The 24,203-nt window shown below is 41.9% G+C and overlaps 1 protein-coding gene across 1 annotated transcript in view; it reads left to right on the top strand.

Annotated features, from left to right (window-relative positions):
• Positions 1–24,203, top strand: part of LOC135211490 (inhibitor of Bruton tyrosine kinase-like) — a 154,887-nt gene that overhangs the window by 118,408 nt on the left and 12,276 nt on the right. The window contains exon 13 of the mRNA XM_064244797.1: positions 13,990–14,233. Within this exon, the coding sequence (XP_064100867.1) occupies positions 13,990–14,233 (244 nt within the window). The remainder of the gene's footprint in view (positions 1–13,989; positions 14,234–24,203) is intronic.

Raw genomic sequence — 24,203 nt, 5'->3', positions numbered from 1 at the left:
TTTGGACTCCAATGCTGGCCTGTTGCAACAGGTGGGCGACCTGGTTGGGTCCCTAAAGAGTAGCATGGAACAAATGATCTCTCGATTGTCGGATAGGATTACTTCCCAAGACTCCATTATAGCCGGACTGAGAGAAGCCCCTCTAGCCTCTCCTCCACTTTCCAATACGAGTGGAACTCAGCTTCCTCCGTATGACTCGCTACCTCCGTTCTCGATGAACAACCCATGGAGAGTAGCGTCATACGCCCCCTTCCAAGACGGTCTCATTTCTATACCGGAATTTGGAACTCGAAGGATAGAGGACTTCGAGTTCTACCCGAAAGACCTCCAGCCTCCGTTCATAGGCTACGCAAGGCTCACAGCTTCAGCCATGGTTCGGGATGATAGGGTACCAAAGGAAACAGTCCTCTATTCACGAGACCAGGCCTCAGAGAGAATGGCTCAGGTGTTTAGAGGACATGGATTGTTCTAATACCAGGATACAACTTTTTAAGAGTCCCTTTACCATTTTCACAATGGATGAGAGTACCCCGCTCCCGTTCCTGACAAAGATCGCGAGGTCTACCATCCCAGCGGCCCAGAAGGGGGGGGGGGAACCCATACCTCAATTGAAGGAAGCAGATCCCACATCTCCGTTACTCCCCTCAGCCGGGAGAATTGTGGGAAGACTTGCCGAACACCTTCTCAGCTGGCAAACTCAAACCGGACTGTGCTATGGAGCAGTTTGGTGAAAAGCTACCCAGGCTCCCAGATAGCCTTATTCAGGCTGAATTTGACGCGAAATCGCGATTAGCCAGATCAATTAACTCTATGGCTATGACCGAGGTAGCAACCATAGCCTATGGCTCAGAACCGCTTTTTAAGCTCATGACCAAATCCCTGACTCAAACGGTACAGGCAGATATGTTTGAGTTTGCCACTGCTAGAACGAATTGTAGGAAGCATGTCCTACAAGAGGCAACCATTCGGCATGAGCCGAATAGGTTACTCTCGTCTAACATCTGGGGAGCAGATCTCTTCCCAGAAGCTATGGTGAAGGAAGTCCAGTCAGAGGCTACGAGGCTGAACCAGAGCCTTAAGGACCGTTGGGGCCTTACGGCTAAGAGGAGGCAAGACCTAACAGCGAAAGGTAAGGGGCAGAGGAAAACCCAGGCGTTTCCAACCTTACCAGAAAAAGCAGACACGCTTTCCTCAGCAACAGTTCCAGCTGGTTGCCCTTAGTGACCAAACAAGCCAAAACCTTCCACTTCTAAAGCTCAATCACAGCCAATTTATGTGATATCCCCTCAGCCTCAGCCACCCTCCACCTCTTACGCCATCTCTCCAGCTTACAATCAAGCCTTCGAGAGTCAAGCTTCACAGAAGTATGACCGCTGGGTAAGGGAGGCAGAGGTAAGCGTTCCTTTCGTGGGAGAGGATCGGAGGCCCCTTTAATAGGGAAAGCACTTCAGAGGAGGCCGAGGCGGTTACCTCAACCAATGAAGAACTTCAGGTAGGAAGGAGGCTGTTTCACTTTCGCCACCGGTGGAACTTCAGCGAATGGGCTCAGAGCATAGTGTCAAAAGGCCTGGGTTGGAGCTGGTTGACGAAACCCACCTCCATCCAGACCTTTCCGTCAACTTCCTTCCAAGGAATTGACAGAGTACGCGGAGGACCTCCTTCAGAAAGGAGCTATAGAGAGAGTCAAGAGATTAAAATTTCAAGGTCGCTTGTTCAGCGTGCCAAAGAAAGGCTCACAAAAAAGAAGGGAAGGGTAATCTTAGACTTGTCCCGCTTAAACTTAGCCATCCGCTGCGACAAGTTCAAGATGCTCACGATCTCGCAGGTGCGGACCTTACTTCCCCGTGGGGCCGTCACCACCTCTATCGATCTTACAGACGCCTACTATCATATCCCTATTGCAAGACACTTCCGTCCGTATCTGGGTTTCAAGATAGGAGACCAGACATTTCCTTCAAGGGTAGTTCCCTTCGGACTCAACGTGGCACCAGGGTGTTCACGAAGCTAGCGGAAGTGGTAGTGCAACAACTCAGGACACAAGGGATTATGGTAGTAGCGTATCTCGACGATTGGTTGATCTGGGCTTCAACAGTCGAGGAATGCAACAGAGGCTACACTGAAAGTGATTCAGTTCCTGGAATATCTAGGCTTCAAGATAAACAGGACCAAGTCAAGACTCACTCCAGAGTCAAACTTTCAGTGGCTGGGCATTCAATGGAATCTATCTCCCATACTCTGTCGATTCCATCAACCAAAAGGAAAGAAATAGCGAAGTCAGTCAAGCAATTTCTAGGTCACAAACTGGCGTCAAGGAGGACTCAGGAAAGGATCCTGGGTTCTCTCCAGTTTGCATCAGTGACGAACGTCTTAATGAAAGCCAAACTGAAAGACCTAACCAGAATCTGGCGCTCACGAGCAAATGTCAGGTCCCAGGGACAAACTATCCTCAGTCCCTCTGATTCTAAAGAATCGACTTCGGCCGTGGGCGAAAGTCAAGAATTTGTCAGTGTCAGACCCCTTCAGTTCCCTCCACCAGGGATCACCATCCACACAGACGCGTCCTTAAGCGGTTGGGGAGGTATTCCCAGGTCAAAAAGGTTCAAGGAACTTGGTCACTCAGTTCCGTCAGTTTCATATAAACGTACTGGAGGCAATGGCAGTGTTCTTGACTCTAAAAAAGTTGCGCCCACCAAGTACTCCCACATAAAGCTAGTTCTGGACAGCGCAGGGTAGTACATTGTATAAACAGAGGAGGCTCCAAGTCACGTCATCTAAATCAGTCATGGTAGCCATCTCTCCCTGGCAGACAAGTTCAGTTGGCATCTCTCCTCCACTCACATAGCTGGAGTGAGAAACGTCATAGCAGACGCGCTATCCCGATCAGTGCCCCTAGAGTCGGAATGGTCACTGGACATCAGTTCGTTTCCAATGGATCCTTCAAAGAGTTCCAGGGCTACAGGTGGATCTCTTCGCATCTCAAGCGAACCACAAACTGCCGTGTTATGTAGCCCCCAACCTGGACCCTCTGGCCTATGCCACGGACGCCCTGGCTCTAGACTGGAGCATCTGGAAGAAAATTTATGTCTTCCCTCCAGTTGAATCTTCTCATGAAAGTTTTAAACAAACTCAGGACATTCAAGGTCAAGTGGCTCTGGTAGCCCCAGACTGGCCGAAGAGCAATTGGTATCCCCTAATTCTGGAACTGGGCCTTCGTCCTCTTCGGATCCCCAATCCCAGGCTCTCCCAGTCAGTACAAACGAAGACTGTGTTCGCTTCCTCAGGGATTCTCAAAACCCACCCTAACTTTATGGATTTCATGAAGTTTGCGGCAAAAAGAGATGCGAATATTGACCCTCAGAATATTCTCTTCTTGGAATCCGATAAAAGGGATTCAACTTTGAGACAGTATGATGCTGCTGTCAAAAAGTTAGCAATCTTCCTGAGAGAATCAGATATTAGAATCATGACAGTTAATTCAGCTATATCCTTTTTCAGATCCTTATTTGAAAAAGGTTTAGCAGCTAGCACGATTACGACAAACAAGTCAGCCTTGAAAAAGATATTTCAATTTGGGTTCAACATAGACTTGACGGATTCCTACTTCTCGTCTATTTTTTTTACCCCCCCCCCCCCCCCCCTAAGGCATGTGCTAGACTTAGACCTTCTGTAAGGCCTACGTCAGTTTCATGGTTCTTAAACGATGTTCTAAAACTGGCTTCAGAAACCGATAATGACACATGCTCGTTTATAATGCTCTTAAGAAAAACCCTATTTTTATTAAGCTTAGCTTCAGGAGCAAGAATTTCAGAACTGTCGGCTTTATCCAGAGATCCGGATCATATTCAATTCCTTCCACTGGGGAAGTCCTACTTTCTCCGGAACGTAGCTTTTTAGCAAAGAATGAAGATCCTTTGATGAGGTGGGAACCTTGGAAGGTGCTACCCCTTCCACAAGATGTATCTCTTTGCCCAGTTTTCAACCTTACGAGCCTTTCTGTCCAGGACCTCCTCATCCTCATCGGGTCCCCTCTTTAAGAGGGAAAAAGGTGGAACTTTATCCATTAAAGGCATCAGGCAACAAATCCTGTACTTTATTAAGCAAGCCAATCCTGACTCTTTCCCGAAAGCACATGATGTCAGAGCAGTAGCCACCTCAATTAATTATTTCCAACATATGAACTTCGATGAGTTGAAAAAGTATACCGGATGGAAATCTCCGACAGTGTTCAAACTCATTACCTTAAGTCCTTGGAAGCTCTGAAATTTCAGCAGTAGCAGCGGGTAACATAGTTTCCCCTGACTCTAGCTAATCTGTAGTAGAAGATTCAGTCCTCCTTTCTACCTGCCTCACCCAACAGTTCGTCTATTCCTGCCTTGTTCATTTACATTCACCTTGTGTCTTAGCTGCTTTTATGATGGTGTAGTGGGTGCCCCTTATTTTTTGCTAGGGACACTCACAGATGATTATAGATATTGATCTCATGGATGTTACCCCCTTATTTTTATGCTAGGGGATACATCTTATTTATAATGGTTACGGGTTTTGTATATTAAGTCATATACATTCCTTTATATATTATCATTGTGATTAATTTGTTCATTTGATTATATTAATTGCTATAATATTTTTGATACATGCCTTACACAGATACCATTTTGATACATGTAGCCATTTTACCTCTGTATATATGTAAATTACCTTATGTTAAGAAACATGATTAGAATTAAGTGTAATTTAAGCATATTTCTATTTTTGTATCACTGTGTATATGTATCTTTTTAGCAATATATTCTTTTTATATTTATTTTGTCTTTTTATTTGAGACTTTTTCTAATTTATTTTATTATTTTGTTTACAATCTTGTGCTATTTCTCTGGTACGATTTCGCGCAGCGACACGAGCTGAGGCCCAGAAAAGGGATTTTGACGTAAGGAAAAATCTATTTCTGGCGATTGGCTCGTGTCGCCAGCGAAATCCCACCCTACCCATCCCTTCGCCCAAGATTGTCTGCTAACTTCAGGATGGCCACCAGAGGCGCAGCAGTCGGCAGCATGGATGGAGTAGTAGTAGTACGAGCTGCTCACTCTGTGGGTCGGCTCCCCTCATGGAGGGTTTTTTGTAGTGGGAGATTTCTATTGGCATTTGGCTCTGGTAGTGGTCTCACTCGCCTAGTGTTCATACCGACATCCTCTGGAGATGAGCGAGTCAGTTGTACTGACCTTTTTCTTTATTTTATTTATTCTCTGGTATGTGTTAGTACATTTACCCTAGAAATAATAGATTAAAGGATATTTCGCTGGCGACACGAGCCAATCGCCCAGAAATAGATTTTTCCTTACGTCAAAATCCCTTTTTTATCGTTTTACTAACAACACTTAGTCATAAGCTTGTTAACCCCGTCCCGCCATTAGAAGCTCATTTCGCCTTCTCTTTCAGGCTGCTGGTGTGAGGGAGGTCGCCCTAGCAACCCTGAAAGCTGGTGGGTGGGCGGCTTCGGGAAGAACGCTGCCAAAGGCCAGCCTTACATATGGACAAGAAGCTGGCCGTTCAGATCTTCCCCCGGTGGCAAGTCAACAGGGTATGTTGACCCCATATCCGCAGCCCTCTCATAGCCTCCATCCAGCAGGAGATGCAGCAGTCTTCGGGTCGTGGCCACGCAAGAGTCGGTCCCGGACGTCGCAACCTTGGACCTTAATATTGAGCCTATGGCGGTAGGTGCTGAGGATTTGTTGGTTGAGGTAGGTGTGTCGGGTGCCAAGGTCTTTCCTTGGGCGCTCCTGGATCTTCTCCTGTCCCTTCTTCTACTGCTTCTTTCCAAGGCTTTTTGGGATCTGAGATCCCTACCCGCTCTCCCGCTCTCTCTGTACCCCCAAAGGTGAAGGGACAGAGAGAACCGAAGACCCTGGTTAAGACGACTTCTAAAAAGTCGTCGTCGTCTTCTTCAGCTAAGAAGTCTTCGACTTCCTATGCTGACGCGGTGAAGGCTAAGCCGAGCTCTTCATATTCAAAGAGCTCTAGAAGCAAGTCTTCTAAGGAGAAGGCTCGCGCTCCCGCCGAGCCAATGCCTTCTCCGGCCTCCACCGCATCCACTCCGGTAACGCCGGTTGGAGTAGCGGGACCTAGCACCTTTGATCCCACTGCTTTCTCAGCAGTGGTGATGCAACAGGTAGGTGAGATGGTTGGCTCACAAGTCTCCGCCCTAGGAACAAAGTTCGAGCAGATGTTCGCACAACTGTCGAGCACTCTGTCTCAGTCGGGCCAGTCCATCCAAGATCTCTCTAACAGAGTTAGAGAGAATGAGGACCGAGTAGCTGGGCTCTCTCAGGTCCCTCTTCCAGTCTCCCCAGTAGCAAGTGCTGGTATTTTCCAGTTCCATTTCCCCATATGAGTCACTACCAGCTTTCTCCATGGAAGAACCCATGGAGAGTGGCCGCTTACGCTCCGTTTAAAGATGGTATGATCTCTGTCCCGGAGTGTGGGAACTCGAAGGATTGAGGACTTCGAGTTTTATCCTCCGGGATTGACGCAGCCTTTCATTGGTTATGCTAGGCTGACCGTAGCGGCGCTCACTAGGGAGGACAAGATCTCCAGGGAGAACGTTCTCTATAGTAGAGATCACGCTCAACGCGAATGGGTTTCACTGCCTTGAGGACTGGGAGTGTACCAACACCAAGCTCCAGGCTTTCAAGAGTCCTTTCACTATTTTTGCGACGGAGGAGGAGCTTCTCTTCCGTTCGCTACAAAAATAGTAGAAACGACTCTTCAGGGCAGTCCTCAAGGATGAGCCCATGCCACAGCTAAGGGAAGCAGAGTCTACTTCTCCGCTCTTCCCAGCTTTCGGAGAATTGTGGGAGAACTTGCCAGCCAACGTTCAGCTTGGTAAGCTCAAACCGGACTGTGCTATGGACCAGTTCGGCGGAAAAGCTCCCAAGGCTGCCTGATTCCTTGATTCAGGCAGAGTTCGACGCTCGAAACTAGGTTTGGCAGGTCCCTCAATTCTCTGATTATCACGGAGATGGCTGCTCTCTCGTATGGCACCAGGAAACCTTTGTTTAAGATTTTGGCCAAGTCCCAGCTTCAGACGGTTCAGACGGATGTTTTTGACTTCTTCCAAGCTAGGAGGAATTGCCGAAAGCACGTTCTGCAGGAGTGCACTATTAGGCACGAACCTAATAGACTCCTGGCTTCCAGCATGTGGGGAGAGGATCTCTTCCCAGAGTCCGCTGTAAATGAGGTACACCACGAGGCTGCTAGGCTCAACCAGAGCCTTAGAGCTAGGTGGGGTATCTCATCTAAGAGGAAGCAAGAATCCGTCCCCACTGCTGGTAAGAAACCAAAGAAGTCTGGTAAAAGGTTCCAGCCTTACCAGAAACACCAGCAACAGCAGCAATTCGTTCAGGCCGTCCGGTTACCCAACAGGGACAACCTTCTACATCAAAGCAGAACCAGCCCATCCTCCTGCTGTCTCCTCAGTCACAACCCTCGACCTCCTACGCACTCTCGCCGGCCTTCAACCCTATGTATGAAGGTCAGGCCTACCCTCCCTTTAATAGGCAATCGAGAGGTAGGGCGAGAGGCTACTTTCGCCAGCGTGGCACAGGGAGGGCGGCAAGGAGTAAGCAGTTCAGAGGAGGGCGTGGTGGTCAACCCGCCCATCAACAATGAGGCTCCCCAGGTAGGAGGGAGGCTGTTCCTCTTCCGTCACAGGTGGGGGTTCAGCAATTGGGCACAGAGCACAGTGTCCAAGGGATTGGGTTGGAGTTGGATCAAAGATCCCCCTCCAATCAAATCATTCCGCAAGTACCATCAAAGGAATTGACAGATTATGCGGAGGAACTCCTTCAGAAAGGAGCTATTGCGAGAGTCAAGCATCTAAAATTTCAAGGTCGCTTATTCAGCGTGCCAAAGAAAGGCTCAACAAAAAGAAGGGTAATCTTAGACTTGTCAAGGCTAAATTCTTTCATTCGTTGCGACAAGTTCAAAATGCTTACCCTCTCGCAAGTAAGGACCTTACTTCCTCGTGGAGCCGTCACATGCTCCATCGATCTTACAGACGCATACTATCATATCCCTATAGCCAGACACTTCCGCCCATTCCTAGGATTCAGGCTAGGAAATCAGACATTCTCATTCAAAGTGATGCCCTTCGGTCTGAATGTAGCCCCCAGGGTATTCACGAAAATAGCAGAAGTAGTTGTGCAGCAATTGAGAGCTCAGGGAATAATGATAGCAGCATACCTCGACATTGGTTGATCTGGGCACCAACAGTCGAGGAATGCCTCAAAGCCACCAAAAAGGTAGTTCAAGTTCTGGAACATCTGGGGTTCCAGATAAACAAAACGAAATCCAGACTTACTCCGGAGTCTCGTTTTCAGTGGCTAGGAATCCAATGGGATTTGTCTTCCCACAATCTGTCAATTCCAGTGGCCAAACGGAAAGAAATAGCAAAGTCTGTCAGACATTTTCTCAAATGCAAGCAAACATCAAGGAGAAGCCAGGAAAGAACCCTAGGTTCCCTTCAGTTTGCTTCAGTGACAGATATCCTCCTGAAAGCAAGGCTAAAAGATATAAATCGAGTTTGGCGATCGAGAGCAAACGCCAAATCTCGAGACAAGTTGTCAGTAATCCCACAGATCCTTCGCAATCAACTCCGTCCATGGTCAAAAGTAAAGAACTTAGCCAAGCGGGTACCCCTTCAATATCCCCTTCCAGTGTTAACCATTCACACGGATGCCTCCCTGTCCGGGTGGGGGGTCTCAGTTCAAACAGGTTCAGGGGACTTGGTCAGTTCAATTCCGCCAGCTCCACATAAACGTTCTGGAAGCAATGGCAGTATCTCTTACCCTGAAGAGACTGCTTCCCCCGAAAAAGTCTCATCTAAGACTAGTTTTGGACAGTGCAGTGGTAGTTCATTGCATCAACAGAGGAGGGTCCAAATCCAAGCATGTGAACCATGTCATGATAGCCATCTTTGCCCTAGCAAACAAACACAAATGGCATCTGTCCGCCATCACCTGGCGGGGGTAAGAAATGTGATAGCAGACGCTTTGTCCCGGTCAGTCCCTCTGGAATCAGAATGGTCCCTAGACGACGGGTCATTCCGGTGGATATGCCGGAGAGTCCCAGGTCTCCAAGTAGATCTCTTCGCCTCACAAGCGAACCACAAGCTCCCTTGCTATGTGGCCCCCAACCTGGACCCTCTGGCTTATGCCACGGACGCCCTGTCGTTAGATTGGGATCAGTGGAGAAAAATTTATGCCTTTCCTCCAGTGAATCTCCTCTTGAAAGTCTTGAGCAAGCTGAGGACTTTCAAGGGAATAGTAGCCCTGATTGCTCCAGACTGGCCCAAGAGCAACTGGTATCCTCTGCTTCTGGAATTGGGTCTCCGACCTCAACGGATTCCCAATCCCAAGCTGTCACAATCAGTACAAATGAGGACTGTGTTTGCTTCCTCAGGAATTCTTCAGACCCTAACTTTATGGACTTCATGAAGTTTGCGGCTAATAAAGATGCTAACATTGATCCACAAAACATCCTCTTCCTAGAATCAGATAAGAGAGAGTCAACTATTAGACAATATGACTCAGCTGTTAAAAAATTAGCATCCTTCCTGAAAGAATCAAACACTACAACCATGACAGTTAATTTAGCTATATCCTTTTTCAGATCCTTGTTTGAAAAAGGTTTAGCAGCTAGCACTATTACTACTCATAAATCGGCTTTGAAGAAGATCTTTCAGTTAGGTTTTCCAGATAGATCTGACTGAATCTTGTTTTACGTCTATCCCTAAAGCCTGTGCTAGACTTAGACCTTCTCAAAGGCCTACTGCAGTCTCATGGTTCTTAAATGATGTCCTCAAACTAGCATCAGATACTGACAACTCGTCTTGTACATTCATAATGCTTCTTAGAAAGACATTATTCTTATTAAGCCTAGCTTCAGGAGCTAGAATTTCAGAACTGTCGGCTCTATCCAGAGATGCGGGTCATGTGGAATTCCTCCCCTCAGGAGAAGTTCTGCTTGCTCCGGATCGTAGTTTTTTGGCTAAAAATGAGGATCCTCTTGCAAGGTGGGCCCCTTGGAAAGTCATCCCACTTCCGCAAGACCCTTCTCTCTGCCCAGTATCAACTTTAAGAGCCTTTCTATCTCGTACATCCTCAAGATCCTCAGGTTCTCTCTTCATGAGAGAAAAAGGTGGTACTTTATCAGTAAAAGGTATTAGACAACAAATCCTTTACTTCATTAAACAAGCCAATCCTGATTCATTTCCAAAAGCACATGACATCAGGGGAGTAGCCACCTCAATTAATTTACTTTCAACATATGAACTTTGAGGATCTTAAAAAGTATACTGGATGGAAATCTCCGACAGTCTTTAAACGTCATTATCTAAAGTCCTTGGAATCTTTAAAATTTTCTGCAGTAGCAGCGGGAAACATTGTTTCTCCTGATACTGTATAGTAGTCGTAGTATAGATCCAGGTCTCCTCTCTACCTACCTCATCCAACATGCCTCACCCTATCGCCATGCTACTCGGATATTCTAGCCTTAGCCGCTGAGATCATATTAGTGGATTGTCCCTTATTTTTTTGCTAGGGACATCCACACTATGTACTGATAATGTACTTCAGTGTACCTACCCTTATTTTTATGCTAGGGTAGGACACAATGTGTTTGTATATTTTGTAAATAAGTTATCTAAGTAAATCCATTTTGTTAAAATTACACTGCATTATTGTACTTTACTATGTTTACTGTAATTTTAAGTACTTTACATTACTAACTTTCTTTTATGTCATTGTTTAAAATAAGTTAGCCTTAAGTACTTAGTTTATATGCTGTAATAACTGATGAATTATATTATATCCCTCATTTTACAACTGATTTTCATTTGTCCTTTTTTCCCATCTTGTCTGTTTCTCTGGTACTCTTTCATAGGCCGACACGAGCTGAGCCCAGAAAAGGGATTTTGACGAAGGAAAAATCTATTTCTGGGTGATTGGCTCGTGTCGCCCTATGAAACCCACCCTGTATTGATTGCCCCCCCCCCTGCAGGACAAGATGTTCTTAGATTAAGGATGACCGCTAGGGGCGCTGCTGTCCGTGGCGTCCTCTAGTAGTAGTAGTAGCGGCCGCATCGCCCGTTGGTATCAGCTCTCTCTTGTGGGGATTCTGATTGGAAGGTCTAATTGGTGAATGTCTCGTGGTAGTGTTCCCACTCGCCCCTATTCCCATACCGACACTTCTTTTTAAGAGTGAGCGAGTCAGTTTTACTGACATTTTCTTAATTTTGTTTTTCTCTGGTAATTTTAGATTAATTTTACCTAGAAAGAATGATATTAAGGATCCTTTCATAGGGCGACACGAGCCAATCACCCAGAAATAGATTTTTCCTTCGTCAAAATCCCTTTTTAATGCCCTCGGTGTTTTCGAGTAATAAATCGTGAAAGGCATGAGTTAATACCCAGCCACATTTCCCCAAAGCAAAAGAGTCCGTCAATCTTTGTATACACTGGTCCCCCGTATTCACGGGGGATGTGTACCAGACCCCCCAGCAAATAGTTAGAATCTGCAAATAGTGAACCACTATAAAAACTGAAAACAGCCTATTTTGTTAGTTAAAACTCAAGAAAAACCCACTAAAAATGTTTATACTTGTTTTTTTTTTTAACTAGTTTTATCACAAAAAGTGCATTTTTGATAAAAAAAAAAAAAAAAACTGGAATTTCTGATAGAAAAATACCGCAAACAGGCGAATATTCCTGAGAGAAATCCTCGAATGCGTGAGTCCGCTAATCCAGAGAACGCAAATATGGGTGGTCCGCTGTACTACCTTGAACCTGGGCATCATTGTTGCTTCTTTATGGATGTAGGACCAATGAGAGGCATACATTTCCAATACTGTCCTGTTTCATTAACATTAAAGATTTGCTCTGGCAAGTGCCCTCCAACAATGACGATCTTATGCAAAGAATCCTTAAATTTAGCTGCTCCCTCAGCATCAGCTTTTGGTGTTTAGCCACAAATTTTCACACTGAAAATTATGGCAGGTTTCGAAGCTACAAAACCATCCAGCACTTTCTACAAAACTTTTTTTGTGGTTATCGTCATATTTTTTCTTTAGTTGATTGAAAAGCATGCAAACCTCTTTTTGAATGGTCAGGAGGCTGAGTGGCATATGCTTTCGTATCTGGTCTTCCATCCATGTAACCATTTCTTCCAAAGGACCTATCCCCTTCTTTGATATAACTGTCAAATGAACGGAAGCAGATGTCTTTAAGAGTCCATTACAAATTACTTATTTTTAAGGATGATTGTTATTCGTTGACTGATAAATGCTTGTCACTTGCGAATACAATGATTGCCTTTCCTGCTTCACTTTAGTTGATAATTTTCAATTTTTGCTCCAAAGTAATGAAATGCCTCCTCTCTTTTGCACTACTAGCAGGAGGCTTACTTGGTTGTATGAGTTTACTTCAAGTAAAATGCAGAAAAGTCGCAAATGAACGCTGACATAATCTAATCTTACTTTGTTCCTAGTGAGAGCAAGTGAGGTCACTAGCTGTAACTGTGTCAGCCTCTCGGGCCGCTGTATTGTACCCAGTACATCGCGTGATTGTATGCTGCTACATGCGCCCATTGTGTGTGAAATTTAAAAATACATATTTTCAAAATTTTGTATCGGTAATGATTGCTAAACTCATTGCAGAATTGGATTATTGTAAGACGAATTGTCGTAACTTGAACGCTACCTGTGCGTATATGAAAGCCCTTGGGTTCTTAAATTTTTTATAAGATGAACTATTAAAGTTTATATGAGTTCCTGAGGCGTTAGCATGCATTAATATTATCATGCTAAAGTTATTTCAGTGGTGCACATATGAAATAAGTTTGTCTGATCAGTACTATAAATCAGACCAGGATTCATTTCATGCTCAAGTATAAACTGGGTGAAGATCTCCCCATTGCACTCAGTAGTGCCAGTAATATCAGACTTAGTTTCACCACTGATGTGTAATTTTCTAATGCCTTAGCTACCCATCCAAGGAGGCACACTGCTTCATGATTATTATAACCTGACAAAATAGCTCATTTTGCTTGTGTTTCTTGAAGGATTTCAGCCATAAGGCTAAATCAGCAGTAAAATTACCTTGCTATGAATGCATAGTTTTGCTCTCAGGCTCCTGATATCATGGAACATGGAGACTCATCATCTTATGCTTCTGAAAAGTTGTGCTCTTAATAGCAGCATTAATTTCTCATTTTCATTTACTTTCTTAAGGGTTGGCAATATCGTATAAGGGTACTTCAATTTTTGGTTTACCACCTTATAAATCCATTTCTAGTTTTAAAAATACAGCAGTGTTAGTTCATCAAGAATTTAAAACTGTCCTTCAGCATAAATGTAAATAGCAGCACCTGTCATTTCCTTCATGCATCTTCCAATTGAAGAATTTGAGAGAAAATAGCTGTGCCTGAATACGTATACGGATAACTTGTTTAGTTTTTGCACGTAGTTGTAAACCATATAATTTTTTAGGATAATGTTGTATGATGACTTTGAAATTATATTAAAGTGTTTTAGGATGATAGTTTAAGGTATATCTGGTGTTTGAAGTATTACAATAGGTAGTTGTAAGTGTTTTTAGAGGGGGTCTTTGATGTTTGAACCATTAAAATAGGCAGTTAGAAGAATTTTTAGAGGGGGATGTCAAGTATTTGTGGATTTTAGCTATTTGTGGGTGGTTGTACGTATTCCCTATCCCCCTGCGAATACTGGTTTTGACTGTTTCTATAATTTTTCCATATTCTTTTCTATGTATAACCAGTAATGGTCATGGTAAGAGGCATCGTATTAACATGGGCTTAAATAGGTTGCACAGTATAATGGTTTGGTTTCTTATAAGGTTAGTTATTTATTTGCTTTTGTGCATGATTTTGTTATACTTGTCATATTTTTGTAAATATTCTTTTTGTTACATTTTGCAGATGGGGTATTGGTGAAACACCATCTACTCATCAGTGGAGTAAGGATTGTGATGAAGGGGGTGCATGGTCTGTTGCAGCCACTTCCCCTTTGTCAAGCCCCATTTCAAATCTTCCATCACCTGGATCTAGTTTCCCACTTAGACAGGATCCAGCCACTCCAAGTTTTTCTAAGATCTTGCAAGAAGAGGAAACTCATATGGGCAATCTCCTTAGAGAACAGTGCAAGCCCCTCTCATTGATACAGGTAAGCTTTTAAGTGATGTTTAATTTTCAGGTTGCTTTTCACACATTTAAAACCTATAATTATTCAACAGAGCCTAGTAAACATTGTTCATGTTTTGTATGGCATGTTCTTTATTAACAATGTCTTGGTAAACTATCTTTAAGGAGCTAATTGCTCTGTATTGAATCCATTTATAATCACCAGCATGAATCCACTACATAATCATAACCTCCACAAAGAAAATTTGGGCCCATGTTGGTCTTCCTGAGGACAAATTTTGTCCAAATAATTTCTGAGGAGTTATTTGATTTTTTAAAGATTTCATACAGTTCTTGGCCACTGTGCAAACCAGTGCTCATCGTAATTTGTGAATGATCATGCCCTGAGCATTCTGTAGGTAGTGAATTTTTGTTGAACTATCCTCAAGTTGTATTTCGAATATGAACTGTTATAACTTCTGAGCAGCAAGTGCCAGATTCTCAGTTATGAGTAGTCCCTCAACAGATATGCCTGCAACACAAAATAATTTGGAGGTATGGGGACCGCACATGCCAACTTCTTTACAGCCCCCTTACATCATGAACTACTAGTAAGCTGTTTACAGCAACCTGGTCTGGCTGCTTAGGTGATGGATGCAGTAGTATGTGAATTTGTAATAAAGCCAATGCCTTTCTGCTCTGTGGTTTAATTCACCAAGTACTAGGGAAGGTGCTTATGACTTTCATTACCAGCAGAAGTGGTTCTTGGACTGTCTTGTATATAGCAACAGGCTGACCTAGGGCTCTTCTGCATAGGAAGCAGTTTTTAAAGTAGCCCCTTGTCTTTTAAACGTCACATTGCAGAGGTTATCAAGCCTGCACAGAGTGCATCTGAATTCAATGCATTTCTACCAATAATTGCAGATCTTTTCATATTCAGAAATTGTCCTTATATGCCATTTTTGGCTGTAGGTAAGCCCTATTAAGTCCTAGTTGGTCTGGGAGGGGATGTGGAATGTGATAGGACTCAGACCTGATACATGGAAGGCTGCAAAATTTTATTATTTGAGATGAATCTTATACTGTTAAAGTTAGTTTATATCTCTGTGTCGATTAGGCAAGTTGGCATTCACACAAAAAATTGAATGGCTGCGCGGATGACTGTCTACTTAACCTGTTCTCCTCTAGGTGTGTTTAGAACATTTTAGCCCTTGTCAGATTTCTCCTTGCCCCCATTGTGCTTCGGCAATTGTTGGCATTCTATGAAGTTTGGCTGTTTGGCACCTGTTTACAGTATTGTAATTTCATTTTCCTAGGATGTCTTCCACCGGAAGCAAAACCAGTAATGTCATGCTGTGTACATAGGAATGATTTTGGTGTAAGCAGGATGTTGGAATTTGAAGTTGGTCAACATTTGGTTGTTACCGACTGCATGGGTACAGAGTGATCTTGGAACTAGATGTGAGGAATGTATTATTCTTAAATCACGAGAATATTTTTGTTCATACTTTTAGAATATTCTTACTTATTTCTATATTGCCGATTAAACAGTGTAATGAATACACATTTTCTGTATTTCCCATTTTGTATTTCTTAAATGCAATATTTTAGGAAATTACTTTTGATGGTAGGAAGGTAAAAAGAATATTAAATTTTGACAGTAGCTTGAATTGAAATTTCATATTCTTTTTACCTGTCTAGCATCAGAAGTAATCCCTTATACTGGATGATTTAAAAAAAATACACATTATAGAGAATTGAAATATAGAAAATGGGACTTATCACAGACCGACTTAAATTGGGAAGATAGAAATAAGTAGGAATATTTTACGAGAGTGAATGAATATTCTTATGCTTGTAAGAATGCATACACAGTAGTTTATCACGAGAATACTCAGGATAATCAGGGAAAGGTTAAAGGAACAACTTCCTCTTCCTCTAGTTCTTACTAGCAGAATAGGCACCCAGAGTAGAATTTGAATGTAAACATCGACAAAAATTATGCACTATATACATATTGAAAATAAACAAGAGAATAAATCTAGATATGGATGGCCTTTCAGAAGGTAATTCGTATGTAAGTAGAGAAGTGTCTTATACTGAAGTACTGGTCAAGGCCAGAACCGAAGACCAAGTCATTCCTGCCAGAGGGTCTTTTACTGGGATTTTTACTGCAACAGGAGGATCCCTCTCTTTTGCAGCTGTCAATGAAGTTAGGGTAACAGACACATTAGTAACTAACTTCGGTGAAGGTGGCTCAGGTCTTGCTTGTGTGCCAGGTTGTTGAGGAAAACTGTGAAAGAAGGGCTACCAGAATATTTGGGTTATGCCAATTCTTGCACAGGTATTACAATGGCAACAGCTTTCATGTAGTACATGGAATGTCAGATGAGGGCAAGACAGCTACTGAAGGAGCACCTCCTTCAGGAGCTGTTTCATCATCAGTTGAAAGATCATGATTAGGTTTCACAGGCCTAGTTCTAACCTTCCGAGAAGGGATAGCACTCAGCAGAAGTAGAAGAGGAATGGAAGATGGAGGAAGAAAAAATAAAACTTCAAGGGTTTGCAGAAATCACTGGGAGCATATTTCCCCCTGATGCAGCTGGGAAGCACCTCTCATCTTGAACGTAACCCAGTGTGGAAAATCCCAAAAAGCACATTCCCTGCAAAGAGAAGTCCTGGTACAGGCAGCACGAAAGGTATGAAGGTCAGTTTGTTCATACACGAAACAAACCTTCGTCCTTAATTATTATATTTTGTATAATTGTTATTGGTATTTTATGCATTATTGAAATATGGTGGGTGTCCGATATATGGATAGCATATGGTTGATTCTAGAAGGTGTCTGTTAATGTATTTAAGTTGTGTTGTGACGTCATATGCTTGACTTCATAGACAAGATGGCGGCGGCGTCAGTGGGATGTAAACAATAACACGGTGCAGGGGGAGGCATGTGCGTGTAGGGTATGGTTGGTAGGGGAGAGCTCTCTGTCTGGTAGGAGTTTTTGGGTCGTAAGTCTTGTTGTGCTGTTGATCTAAGGTGATTTCTGGAGCATACTGGATTTGGAGAACGCATACACTTGGGTAGATTATTCATTTGTGTTAAAAAAAAAAAGGGTTAGGCTAGGCTGAAATTCAAACTGGTAGCAGAGCGCGGTTGATCAAAGATGCCTGGGTCCGACAGTGAACAAAGGGAGACTAGATGGAGAATGGAATGTCCTAGGTTTAGCGGGATACAAGAAGAGTACAAAGAATGGAAAGGTCAAGCCGAAGATTGGCTATTGTTGTATGGTGAAGATACAAAATACCCGGCAATAAAAATGAGAATGAGCTTAAAAGGGAATGCCCGAGAACTAGTGGAAGGATTAGATAGAGATAAACTTACAGGTACAGAGGGTCCAAAGATAATCCTAGACAAACTAGATAAAGCCTATCTAAAAGACTCTGTAATGGAGAATTACGGCAGAATAAAAAGATACATTCTAATAAGAAGAGAATCTAGTGAAAAGATGCCGTACTATTTAATTAGATACGAGAAGGCAGAATCTGAGTGTGAAAGAGCAATGGGGAAAGGCGCGCTTGAAGGGGAAGTCAAGGGTTACCATGTAATAGAACAAGCAAATCTCATGGAAAATAAAAAACAAATGGTATTATCGGTTTGTGGGCAAGAAAAGTTAGAGTACGAAACAGTGTTGCAAACAATGAAAAGACTATTTGAGGGATTAAGGACTAAAGAGGATCGGAAATGGTGGGGGTCATCAGAAGGCAGTGCCAGTTCTGGGAGTGGGAGGGAAAACCAGAGATATCGGGTAAGATGGAACTGAGGTAGGGGTGGAAGAAATCCTATAAACAAAGAAGGGAAGGTAACAGTATGTGCAATATGCAGCTCAGAATGGCATTGGGCTAGGGATTGTCCTCAGAATTTTCATAATAGGAAGAAAACTGAAACAAGACTATAAAAAAATAAGCTGAAAACAGAAACTGGGACAGAAGAAGAAGAGGGAGAAGTTAATAAAATAGTGGAAGAGTCGTTGGAGGTGATTGATGCAATTTTGGACAGTGTAAATCAACAGTTTGCTGGGAATTGTGACTAGCACATATTGTCATGGATTTGAGTCAGGAAGAGTTGAGGAGAATGAGGGACACTAGGAAAGTCTAATAAAATGTTTAATTTTGGTGAGACATCTTATAAGCCCAAAGGAATAATAGAAATACCAGTGATACTAAAAAACAAAAAGTTTTATTTGAAGACAGAAATTTTGCAGGGTGATATACCCTGGCTGATAGGTAAGCAAACCATGAGTAAAGTGGATATAACCCTACATTTGAAAAAATTTTTTGTCATAATCGAAGTATTAATGGGAATGAAAGTATAGTTGAGAGAAGACGAACAGGGTCATTTAAGAGTACCTATAAGGAGGAGGAAGGTAGAAGAATTATTACTGGAGGGTTGGAAGGGAAAGAATCTGAGGGATATTAAGAACACAATGAAAAAATTACATTTACAGTTTGGTCACGGAAGTGGAGATAAAATATGGAAGCTAACAGAGGAAGCACAATGAAGTAATGGGTTAATCAAAAAAGAAAAAGAGGAAATAAGAAAGTTACTAATGGAACTGATTGAAAATTGTGAAATATGTAAAAGATTCAAAAGAAATCCCGCCAAACCAGTAGTAGGCTTTTCTTGGAGTGGAGTAAAACTTTTAATGAAGTTGTAGCGATGGATGTGGGAGAGATGGAAGAGAGAAAGTTCTTGGTAATAGTGGATATGGCAACGAGGTATTGCCAGGCCTGTTGGATAAAAGATAAGAAACCAGAAACTATAATAAAGACACTTTTTGAGTGCTGGTTTGCTATATTTGGAGCACCCTCCAAAATATTGTCAGACAATGGGGGAGAATTTCAAAATGAAAAAGTAAGGAGGATGGCAGAAAGATGGAATATTAAACTATTAGCCACGGTATCAGAATCTCCATGGAGCAACGGATTATGTGAAAAGGCCGTAGGCATGATCAAGGGAAGTGTAAGAAAGATGATAGAGGAGGAGGATGTAGATTGGTCCATAGCATTGAAATGGGTAGTGAGTGCTAGGAACTGCTTAATGAATAGTGGAAGTTTCTCTCCCAACCAATTAGTATTTGGGAGAAGAAAGTTCAAGTCCTGCAAGCAGAGGAAAAAGGGATGGAAGAGGGTATGGTGAGGGATGCACTGAATGCAATGCACAAGGCCAGAGAAGCGTTTATAAAAAATTAGTCATGTAATAAAATAAGAATAGCTTTAAACAAAAACATCAGAGAACATAAATTTGAAGAAGCAGTGGTAGGAGATGAGGTATTCTATAGGAGGGAAAATGAAAATGAATGGAGAGGACCTGGTCAGGTAGTGGGAGTATCGGGGAAAACAATAATAGTCAAACATGGGGATTCTTTAAGAGAGGTAGCTAGGATTCAACGATGATCACCAGCTACAGAAGAGATATCTGCTAGAATAGATAAATCCCATGGTGTGAAAGGTAGATCAGATGGCCCAAATGAAGGCAATGTAGATTGGCAAGGAGAGGAGATAATAGTAGGTGGGAGAAGGAATGCAGACACGAAAGAGACTTTAGAAAGAGAGGTGGTTGAGGAAACGGTAGAAGATACCAGGGAAAGTGGGTCAATAGAAGGCGGGTTAATGGAAGAGATACCAAAATTCAAAAAGGGAAACAGAGTTAGAGCTATAAACAACGATACAGGACAAGTAGAAGAATGGACTATATTAGGTCTTGCAGGAAAAAGATCAAGCCAAGCATGGGATGATTCTTACAATGTACAAAGGATGGGTTAACTTGAGGGATTATAGTCAGGTAGAAAAAATTGAAGATGAAGAGGAGGTGTTGCTGGGATTTGAAAATAGAAGCATAATGGAAGCTAAAGAAAAAGAACTTAAAAGTTGGAGAGATAACCAGGTATATGAGGAGGTAAATGATGTTGGACAAAAAGCTTTATCTACAAGATGGATAGTAACTGAAAAGATAAAGGGGGGGGGGGGGAGGATATGTAAAGCAAGATTGGTAGCTAGAGGGTTTGAAGAAGAGATGCCAGAGTGGGAAAAGGACACTCCCACATGCAATGCTGAAATTTTAGAATTCTGTAACCATAATAAAGGTGAAAAATTGGAATTGTTATATATTGGATGTCAAAACTGCATATTTACAAGGTGACGAGATACAAAGAGAAGTGTATTTAAAGCTACCTAGGGAAGGTGGTTGGAGGGGATTATGGGAGTTGAAAACCTTCTATGGGCTCAAGGACGCAGCAAAAGCATGGTATTGTAAAGTGGTGAAAGTAGTGAAGGAGCTTCAAATTGAGAGAAGTAGACTGGAACCTAATACTATATTCTGTTGGAAAAAGGACAATCAATTGAATGGCATTTTTTGTACACACGTAGATGATTTTTGCTACGGAGGAACTGAAGGATTCTTAAAGGAAACGATTGGGAAATAGAAAGGGAAATTGCAAGTAGGAGAACAAGAGAGTAAAAGGTTCAAGTATATTGGAGTAGTAATAGAGCAGAAGGAGAATAGATTTTCCCTTAATCAGTGGCAGTATATAAATTCCATAAGAGAACTAGAGGCTAAAAGATATACAGGTAATAGAGTGCTAGAACAAAAGGAGTTAATTGAGTATAGATCAGTGGTAGGACAGCTGAATTGGGTATCACTACACACGATGCCAGAAATATCATATGATGTTAGCGAATTAAGTAAAGCATTTAAAGAAGAAACAACTCAGGATATGAAGAAGCTTATTAAAATTGTGAGAAAAACTAAGAGCATGATGGGCGAAGTTACAATAAGTGAGATGGAAGAAGAAAGGATTTATTGGGAAGCCTATGCAGATGCTTCATTTGGAAACATAGAGGATGGCCATACTCAACTGGGTTATATTATTTCCTTGACAGATGGGAAGAGGAGAAGTCCCATATGATGAAAGCCTAGGAAATACAGGAGAGTGGCAAAATCCACCATTGAGGCTGAAGCTTTGAGTGTTGGGGAAGCTATAGAAGGATTGATATATTTCAAGCATTTGTGGGAAGAGGTAGTAGGAGGGAGAAATTTAGAAACTTTGATTAACACTGATAGTAAAACACTTATGACCGCCATCAAATCGAGCACTGGTGTAAGTAGCAAGAGATTAAAAATAGATATTGCAGCAATAAGGGAAACCATAGAATCCAGGGAAATAAAGGAGGTGAGATGGATAAAAGGAAAGGAGCAAGTGGCTGATGTATTAACTAAAGCAGGAGTTTCAGGGGAATGTATTAGAAATTATGTAGAGGGTAAAGAGTTGGAGGATGAAGGAAATTAAGAGGGGACTAGGTTAGGAAATGTGCGTGTAGGGTTTGGTTGGTAGGGGAGAGCTCTCTGTCTGGTAGGAGTTTTTGGGTCGTAAGTCTTGTGCTGTTGATCTAAGGTGATTTCTGGAGTATACTGGAGTTGGAGAACACGTATAGGTGGGTAGATTATTCATCTGTGTTAAAAAAAAAAAGGGTTAGGCTAGGCTGAAATTCAAACTTAACAGTAGGATAAATCTTCTAGTGCCAGCTGGAAAAAAAAGTAAAATTGATAAAAGATTGTGTACACAAGGAACTATTGGTTCTGTGCTTGATCATGAGGTCTGTGGGATCTCCCACAATGCCTTTGATAGGCAACATAACCATCCACATGGATGGCCATGCCCCTTGCAATGATGTTACTCATGGTTTTTCCCCATACAGTGAAAAAACAAAGATTAAAGTAAAAGGGACAAACACAAAGGGCAATAAGCAACAACCAAGAAGGAACAGGAGAGTACAGCATGTCTGTACCCGAAGGTGACATAAAGAAAAGTAAATGTGATGGGGATGAGTGTTGGGTATCAATCATGCCTCATCTCCTCCAATGAACTTGGTATTTTCTTACCAAGTTATCAGCGACCGATTCCAGCTGAAGGATAGTACTCCTGTATAAAAGGTGGTGGTGTTATTTCAAAAGGAGGACAAACTTGTTGAGCTGGAAGCATATCCTACGATTTGCATAACTTGACAATTGAAGGTCCTGATGAATCTTCATATAAGAAAAGTCCACTAAACTGCAGCAAACCAGAATAGGTAAGAAACTTGCATACTTTGGCAAACTAGTTTGCATTTTTGGTTCATTTGCTTTATAGTTACAGTTTTCCTTTAACAGGGAAAGTCATCAAATCTAGCTGAAAACAACTCAATTGTTCAGAAGTAAAATCTTTAAAGGTTCCTATATTTGTCAGGGGACATGTTAACAACATGGCTAAGTTTTTCTGCCACTTTATAGGTGAGGTAGAAAGTCTGAGTCCTTGAATAAAGCCTCAGCAGGGGTGAAGACTTGTTATTTTGACAAATCAATTGGCTCAGTTTATGCAGAGTAGTTAACTAAACCTGGTTTTTTCTTTATCGGCAGTGGTAGTACATTTTTAATACTGTTGGTTTTCTTATCTCTTAATTAGCAGTGCTTGGAAAGATTAGCACTGTATGTATACTTGGAAAAATCTTTTTATGATAAAAAAAAAGACTAGAGATCCCCAAAATTGCAGTAGTTTGGACAAGTTGTGAGAAGGAATGAAGAATGGTTGGTCAGAAAATCAGTAGATAATTAAAGTAGCAAGGTGGAAACTTGTAGAAAGGTCCAGGAAATCATGATGAAAAATAAAGCAGAAAGATCACAGGACAGAGAAGAATGGAGAGAACTCATTTCATGTCTGACCATTTATAGGGGAAAGCTTACAAGAAAGCATCTATGAGGATTATGTACTTGAAGGTGGTGACTTTACAGCCCAGCCTATATACAGTAGTATCTCAGACTTCGAACTTAATCTGTTCCAAAAGGCTGGTCAAAATGCGATTTGTTCGAAATATGAAACAAATGTCCCTGTAAGAAATAAAATTTTTCACATTTTTTCTATTATTAATGCGTTCAAAAGCAGTGGCGGCTTGTGACTCAAATTAGTGCACTAGGGTGCTACTTCAGATAAATTTTAGGCATTATCTTGATTATTTTAATACATATTGTGCAAAACGAAATACATACTTGCACACAAAGAATAGGTTGAGCAAAATTTATTTTTACATTACATATAAATTGCAGTCTACCTTGATCCATTCATTTAGAAATGAAATTCATTCTTCTTGTTTTATTTTGGGTGAAAAGGTTATTAACTTTCTCTTTGATTTCTGGATAACTGGAGAGGAAATTTGTCTCAACTGAAATCATTCCAAGTGCATTGAGCCTTTCCTGATTCATGGTCACACACTGATACAAAACGTGAGCAAGGAACTGGGTGAGTGGCAGTGCTTTTCTTGACTGGGCTTGCCTCTTCCGTCACTTCAGACGTGCACATGTGTAGAATAACCAAACACCTCATCACAGGAACTATGAAGTACACAGTTTCTACAAGCATTTTTGTAGTTTCTTCACAAATGAGATGAATGACGATGACCACAGGCGTTATGAATGATTTATCATAGTATGGAATATCATGTACATACAAGTATGTTAAAGAAAGAAAAACAAAGTTACCCTGTATGTTAATAAACTTTGAGTGAAAACAATGGGTGCTGCCGTTCCACAGTGTTTATACACAAGCCGCCCTTGTTCAAAAGTTAGATTAAGTGTGTAAAGTAATAAAACAGTTCATTACATGAAGTAAAATTTTCAAAAAAATTTTCCATGTATGATGTACGAAATGTTTGGTGAAAATGGCACATGGCCGGCTGGGAGGGATGGAGGAGAGATGGGAACCACTTGCCGGAAACCGAAATGGTTGTAGCAGGCAAAAGTTGATAACAAAATCAATTTTATTCACATTTCACAAGGATAATAAAAGGAATTTATAGAGAGAGTTTGTGTGATTGTTGAGATGTTTACACTTGGATCTTAGTGCATGAAGGTGATTAATTATGCCACAACATACCATCTTACTTGATAGGTATTTTACCATAACAAAATTAAGTGATCGGGC

This window comes from Macrobrachium nipponense, chromosome 4 (assembly GCF_015104395.2).
Source record: "Macrobrachium nipponense isolate FS-2020 chromosome 4, ASM1510439v2, whole genome shotgun sequence".
In the NCBI taxonomy this organism is placed as follows: Eukaryota; Metazoa; Arthropoda; class Malacostraca; order Decapoda; family Palaemonidae; genus Macrobrachium; species Macrobrachium nipponense.
Note: the sequence above shows the minus strand (reverse complement) of the source record. Positions and strands in the feature narration are given on the sequence as shown.